The sequence below is a fragment of the Triticum aestivum genome, chromosome 4A, assembly GCF_018294505.1.
Source record: "Triticum aestivum cultivar Chinese Spring chromosome 4A, IWGSC CS RefSeq v2.1, whole genome shotgun sequence".
Classification (NCBI taxonomy): Eukaryota; Viridiplantae; Streptophyta; class Magnoliopsida; order Poales; family Poaceae; genus Triticum; species Triticum aestivum.
The window spans coordinates 622,406,788-622,414,173 of record NC_057803.1 but is presented as its reverse complement, the minus strand read 5'-3'; the positions used below and the strand labels follow the sequence as shown (position 1 = coordinate 622,414,173).

Below are 7,386 nucleotides of genomic sequence, written 5' to 3'. Positions count from 1 at the left end.
CAAGATTTTCTTCATGCACCAAACAACTGACGAGGGGTTCAGCATCTACCTCGGTAGCCTCATCAGCGCCAGTCTCGCTGGGAAGCCCCTGCGTGTGCCACCTGGCCACGACGACGTTCCAGCTCCATAGGACACACGTTAGCAAGTGGTCCGACGGGTGCGTGATCGAGCCGGAATGGGCCACATTGTGATGTTCCAGTCCATGTACGAGAAGGTGTAGCTGGCCATGGCGTAGCATATGGAGGCGCGTGAGGTGTCACACCATACAGAGGAGTCGAATACTGCTTGCAGGATGTTTACCTTTGTGTAGATATGAGACCTCAGGATGTTAATTAAGGCCATTATTTGAGTCAATACCAACAGTTTTTGTTAACATCTTGTGCCTACACATATTGGTCAACCAAAGAGACCTAGATTGTGAGGCCTAACTTTTCTAAACTTTGCTAGCACTTATTTTTTTATGACATTGTTTGCCTGGATGTCTCACCTAATACTTGTGTAAACTCTTTCCACTAGGAGGATAATTTTTTGATAAGTTCTCTCATGATGAGTGGAATGTATTTCTTATCTCTTTGTGAGATAAATACTTAATTAAACAATATGTTTCTTGTTGGTGTCACTGTTATCTTTTGTTTTGTTAACATGCTTTTGTTGTGGTGTTGGCTTTTCTTGTCTTTTTGTTAACATGGAACTATAAGTTGTTTTGCATTTTGGTTTGTTGTGGTATTGGTCATTTTTGTCTTTTTTTTTAACCGGGTGTGCCCCTTTCCATTTGCATTAAACGGAAATACAATAGTGCCAGACATAACTAGGAAGAATGGAAAGAGGGTAGCGAGTTCAACACACAGCCGAGAAACCCACCGTGCTCGTCCGCCATCAAAACGAGCACTATGGGGCGCAAAAACCTGACAGCACCAACTAGTTCAATCTCATTACAAAACCGGCCACAAAAGAGCAAGTAGCTAACACTCCAGCAAAGGCGCCCGCTAAGATCGCCACGACGTAGACCAACAACCAACATCAACCAAGCGGCCAGACCCACAGCACATCGACATCAATTGCCAAGAAAGGACTTCTCCAGCGTCTTCCACCGTACGTCTGGCTTCATCGCACATCACCATCAACCTAGTTGTGCTTGATCTGATCATCTCGGCCCCCTGTCATAGCTTCACTGCTTCTTCCTTCGTCTGTAGACCTGCCCAATATAGAAGAAAAAAAACAAGCCAAGAACACAATCTCAAAAGGAGATTTAATCAACTCTTTTGTCTTTTTGTTAACATGATTTTAAAATGGTTTCACATTTTCTTCTTAGAAGAGAGAACTGTCGATTGTTCCATCATCGGTGGGTGACATTAGCATTTTTTTATGTCCTCCCTATCATGATTTGCTGGAAATGTACGCTCATTTAATCACCCACTTGTTTAACCACTCGATTTTCTCCAGGGGAAATAAGTGTTAGATTGCAATTGCACCTGATATGGCATGGAGTGTCAATAGAATGGATGGAAAAAGGATCCACATACCCATTATACCGTAGTAGCATTGTTAAGTGTTTTGTACAACCTTATAAAATTGTCAAGTGACGGGAAGTAAGGCACATACCTTTTCGTTCTGCTAAACTAATTTAGCATATGGTTATGTGGCTAATTAAGTCAGTTAATTGTTGTTGCTTGGAGACGGTGCTTATCTCGTAAAAGGAGTATAGTGCATATCTCGATTTAACAATGCTTGGGGGAGTGTACTAGCTGCGCGGAGATGTAATGAGAGAGGGCAAAATAATAAGTTTGGAGACAAGACAACGCGTCCACTGATCGAGCAAGATTCAAAATTTCATCAACATAGGAAAAAGATAAAAAAAAAAACGTGGTCGGCAGGATTCGAAACTGCGCGGGCAAAGCCCACATGATTTCTAGTCATGCCCGATAACCACTCCGGCACGACCACTTTGATGTCTCATTTCATCGCCATAAATACGTAATCAGTGTTTATCTGGAATAACAGTCTTCTCCACAACCTTTTCCAATAGTGAACATTCTTAACAATTGACGTGCACACAGGTCCCAAAATATCTGTAACCTCTGAAATTTGAAGCTATTTTTAGGGAAACTGAAATTGGATAAAAATGAGTTAAAATCAAGTGGATTTCGATAGGTTGAAACACATGTAGCGCTAGTTCTTTCGAAAATTCGAATCTGAGCCCGAGCTTATGTGCACCTGCGCTCACGAAAAAAAATCAAAATAAATACTAGAAAAATTCAAAAAAATTCAAAAAAATTTAGGGTGGTAGACAATTTGATGCGTGAGGTACGCTTCAATTTTCAAAACATACAGCTGCACAGAAGTCCAAATGTTTTGAAAATTGGAGCGTACCTCACGCATCAAATTGTCTATCATCCTAATTTTTTTTGGAATTTTTTGAATTTTTCTAAAAAATTTATGAATTTTTTTTGACCGGGTGCAGATGCACCCGGGCACCGAAACGCCGCTCTCATAGTTCTTTGCATGATTGTGCAGCGGCACAAATTTATCTGGCAGAATGATGGAACCACTTTTAAGCATGCATGTCATCTCATGTCATACACACGGAGTTCATATTTATTTGTTGAAGCGCCATCAAAATCAGTTCAGACTGACATAGATACAGAACACAAATAGCATATGCAGCGGTACTACAAATGGCTCCGTGATCTCATCTCACTCTAGCTTGTGTAGCTGCGCCGCCGCGGGCCTCCGACCAGCCACCGCGGCCGGGTACTCGATCAGCGGGCGGACGGGCGGAGCCGGGAGCGCAGCAGTCGGCGCGCCCACAGGGGCAACGACAAGCGCACGGCGCCCAGTGCCGGCGACCGTCGACGGAGCGGGCGCGGTCGACAGCAGCAGGCGGAACGTCCAGCCGAGCACGTCGGGCGCGAAGGCGCGGAAGACGTGGAACACGTCGTACCAGCCGGGCCGCCGCACCCGGGCGTCCCCGCGGCACGCGCCGTCCACCACCGCCCGCGCGTACTCCTCCACCGCCAGCCCTCCCGGCGCCGGCAGCGGCGGCGTCGTGTCCGCCTTGGTCCACTGCTGCGCCGGCGCCTGCGCCTGCGCCTGCGTCTGGTCCGCCGCCCCCGCGCCTTCCTCGAGCGCGAACCTGCTGGTGCCGATGCCGGTGCCGACGCCGGGCTCGCCGCCGATCCAGCCGTGCGTGGCGACCGTGATCCCCACCTCGTCCTTCACCTCGTACCGCAGCGTCTCGTAGAAGTCGACCACGGCCGCCTTCGCCGCCTGAGAAGCACACGATGTATGAAATACTCCAGCGAGATCACTAGTGGTAAGTTCATCGATCCGGGGAGGGGCGGGCTTACGGAGTAGAGGCTCATCCGGGGCATGGGCAGCCAGGTGTCGACGGAGGCGTTGACGACGACGCGGCCGTGGCTCTGGCGCAGGTACGGCAGTGCGGCGTAGGTCGGGTACACGTTCCCCCAGAAGTTGATGTCCATGAGGTGGGGGAACGCCGCCGTGTCGCCGGCCTCCTCGAAGAGGAAGTCGTGGCCCAGGCTCACCGTGTTCACCAGATGATCCACTACGGACAGTCAGATACTCAGATTTACCACTCTGAAGCAGAGCATGGAAGGGATTGATTGTATGCTATGCACTCACGCTGCCCGAAGTAGCTGATGGTGTCGGCGACGAGGCGGCCGCAGTCGTCCTCCCGGACGACGTCGGCGGCGACGACGAGCACCTGGCCGGCGCCCAGGGCGCGCGCGTTCTCCCGGACCGCGAACAGACGGTGCTCCCTCCGCGCCACCAGCACCAGGTTCGCGCCCCGCCGCGCGTACTCGTACGCCACTTGCTGCTCCGCACACACCATGAGCAATCGCCATCAACGTTCACCGGAGCTAGGCAGCACGCAGCATGACCATGCAGTGCACGTACCTCGCCGATGGCGGAGGAGGCGCCGGTGATGAGGACGACCTTGCCGCGCATGTCCTCCTTGGTGAGCGCCTTGACGGCCCACTCGAGGGCGCGCAGGAAGGCGAGCGTGGGCCACGCGAAGGCCAGCATCACCATGCTCGCCGGCGGCACCACCAGGTCCATCAGCGCGGTCAGCACCCGCTCCATCTCTCCACACCCCTCCTCGGTCGCCGGCCGGTGTACGTTTGTCCTCTCCTCGGCGGCCGAGCCGAGCCGAGCCGAGCAGAGCAGGGCGGCAAGAGAAACTAGTCTAGCAAGGAAGAGGCAGAGAGACAGGGAGTGACGATCGCCGTGTCTGGTGAGGTCTAATGAGGCGGGCGGATAAGGAGGGAGGGCCGTGCGTGCATGGGTGGCAGCTGCCGCCATGCACACGAGCTTGGCGCCACGGGGGGAGGGGAGGAGGCAAGCTTTGGCAGCATCCTTCCCCCTCACCGCCACGAGGGCAGGGCAGGTATACCGTGTCGTGAACCCGTGACCACAGCAAACTAAATTAGCTCGGCAGAGTTAGGTGCACGCAACTGTTTCATAAAAAAAAAAGTTTGTCTAGGTCCCAGTCGACTGAGACTTCATCTGTACAAACCAAGCCTGCTTTGTTTATTGAACTTTTTGCATGTTTGTGCTGCTACGGGCTGGCTTTGTACTTCTACTGGGCTTTTATCTCATCTTTTCCCCTGTGATCTGTTGCTTTGTTATCAGATTTTTTTCCTCTTTTTGTAGTTGGGATGTACGACTGCAAATATAATATGTATTTTGCTATCCAGCTACAACCTCAACGACTGAGGTAAATTTTTTGTTCAAATCATAGCATTATTTTTTGCCGGAAAAAAATCTTGTATATGCAATACGATGCATGCTTGTAGTGTTTTTTATATGGTCATGTAACTTATTGTCATTTTTTCATGATACAAAGTATTTGAACACAAAGAAAAGATATTGAAGAAAATAATAATAGTTTTGTGCTTGCTATTGCTTGCGCGCGAGCTATGAAGTTGTTGCCTGTTGTTGTTAAAGTACAGAAGGACAAAGGTCAAACACATAGGTATATACAGTATATACATCATTTTTGTTACACGAATAATTTTTTAAAAAGTGTGTGAGCATTTTAAAAATTACATGAGCATTTTTAAGAACCGTGAACAACTTTCAATTTTACGGACAGTTTAAAAGAAATATGAAACGTGTTTTCAAATATGGACAATTTTTTAAATGCATGAACATTTACTAAGAATTGCATGAAAAATTCTAGAAAATTGTTCGTGGCATATTGAAAAAAATGTTCACCGCATATTCGAAAAATGCTCACTAATTATTTAAAAAAAACTTAAACATGTATTTTTAAAATATTCATATACACACAAGGAAATGTATTTCTACTAATGGGAAATTAAAATCATATTAAAGGGGAAAAGGAGCAAATTAACTGCAAGTGTCCCTCTCCCGCCACCCTCTGGCAAAACAAGCGTTGGTTGCAATTGAGGGCAACACTTGCAGTTGCGTGCCTAGCGTCAGACATGCAACTACCCCCGCCCCCTCTCCCGCCGCCCACCGACAAAACAAAGGTTAGTTGCAGTCGGGTGTGTTGACATGCGGTTTCACTTGAGGGCGACACTTGCAGTTGCATGCCTAGTGTCAAACATGCAACCCCCCCTCTCTCGCCACCCTCCGACGAAACAAAGGACAATTGAAGTCGGATGGGTAGACATACAATTGCAGTCGGGGGCGAAACTTGCAGTTGCGTGCCTATGGTCATACATGCAACTGCCTCCCCCCCCTCCCCCCTTCCAGATGTCCTTCGACATAAGAAAAAAATTAGTTGCAATCGGGTGGGTAGATATGCAGTTGCAGTCAAGGACAACACTTGCAGTTGCATGCCTAGTCTGAGGCATGCAACTACCCCTCCTGCCGCCCATCGATAGAACAAAAGTCAACTGCAGTCGCTTGTGTGGACATGCAGTTGCAGTTGAAGGCGACATTTGCAATTGCATGCTTAGTGACAAACACGCAACTACTCCTCCCCTCTCCCACTGTTCTCCGACAAAACAAATGTTAGTTCGAGGGCAACACTTGCAGTTGCATGCCTAGTGTGAGGCATGCAACTTTACGGTGTACGCCTGTGAAAAAGAAAATAAAAACACATAGCATATAAACACAATAAAAATTTGTTTTTGGGTAATACACGAAGAAACAAAGTAAAAAAAGTATAGACAGGATACAAATAAGCAAATAAAACAAAAGTCATGTAGAAAAGGCAACCACATCTCAGAATTAAAAAAAATAAGACAACAACATGTGAGAATAAAAATTGTTCATGCGGTGTCATAATGTATGTTCCTAAAAAATATAAATGTTCCATTTTTCCTAAACAAGAATGATTAAAAAATTGAAAATGGAAATACAAGTACACATGTATACTGTATACATAAACATAGAGTCATCTGCCGATTAACTTTCTTCTTCTGCGTGTTCAAAAAAAATTTATTCTTCTGTACATACATGGTGCACACAACCAGCAAAAAAAGAAGAAGAAAAAACATACAAAAATAGACAAGCACAAAAAAATTCTTCTTCTGTACATACATGGGACGACTATGAGAATATAAAAATAGACAAGCACAAAAGAAAGGGCCGCAAGCCACATCCCACAACCCACGTAGCGGAAGGCCACTAGTAGAAAACAGGGCTTTGGTCCAGGCCGGGTTAGCCCATTATTTCCGGTTCAGTCTAGAACCGGGACCAATATGGGCATTGGTCCCGGTTCGTGAGCCCAGGGGGCCGGCCGGGCCACGTGGGCCATTGGTCCCGGTTCATCTGGACCTTTTGGTCCTGGTTGGTGGGATGAACCGGGACCAATGGGCCTCGCTCCTGACCCACCACCATTGGTCCCGGTTGGTGGCTTGAACTGGGACCACAGGCTTCCCTTTAGTCCCGGCTCATGTCACCAACCGGGACCAATGAGGTGCCTATATATACCCCCTCGCGCAAGAGCAGAGCACCCAGTGCTCTGTTTTTCTCTGGCCGAGGGGGAGAGGGCTTGGTGGTGCTCTAGCTCACCTCCTATGCACACAAGGTGTTCGATGGAATGCCCGAGCCACACTACTTAAGCTTTCTCCTCTCCAAGCTCGACCTTCAAGCTCCATTTTCCATAATATTTGTCTAGGTTTAGCGGTCCGTCACGCCCCGTCCCTGTCTTCACCACCGTTGATCACCCGCGCCGAGCTCATCGCCGGCACCACTGTGGTGAGCCTCTTGTTCTTATCTTCTTTCTGAAAGGAAAAATATTCTTACTTGTATGTTTACATAGATACTTGTATTATTTTCTTACATTTATTATTGCATATTATATAGTGCGATGATTTTGGTATCCGCCCCCGTCGGCCCTCGTCCTGTCTATGATTCGGATGTGGTATGTATATTATCTTTATAACTATT

General features: G+C 47.8%; 1 protein-coding gene and 1 non-coding gene across 2 annotated transcripts; both read right to left on the bottom strand.

Annotated features, from left to right (window-relative positions):
- Positions 1 to 1,862: 1,862 nt before the first annotated feature.
- Positions 1,863 to 1,944, bottom strand: TRNAS-AGA (transfer RNA serine (anticodon AGA)). Its single transcript has one exon. It is a non-coding gene; the product is annotated as a tRNA-Ser (tRNA).
- Positions 1,945 to 2,564: 620 nt separating this feature from the next.
- LOC123082689 (11-beta-hydroxysteroid dehydrogenase B-like) lies at positions 2,565 to 4,295 on the bottom strand. The gene is made up of 4 exons (XM_044504969.1): positions 3,919 to 4,295; positions 3,643 to 3,835; positions 3,348 to 3,565; positions 2,565 to 3,267 (listed from the first exon to the last, which is right to left on the bottom strand). The coding sequence occupies exons 1-4, from the start codon at positions 4,102 to 4,104 to the stop codon at positions 2,695 to 2,697; spliced, it is 1,170 nt and encodes a 389-aa protein (XP_044360904.1). The 5' UTR covers positions 4,105 to 4,295; the 3' UTR covers positions 2,565 to 2,694.
- Between the last annotated feature and the right edge of the window lie 3,091 nt (positions 4,296 to 7,386).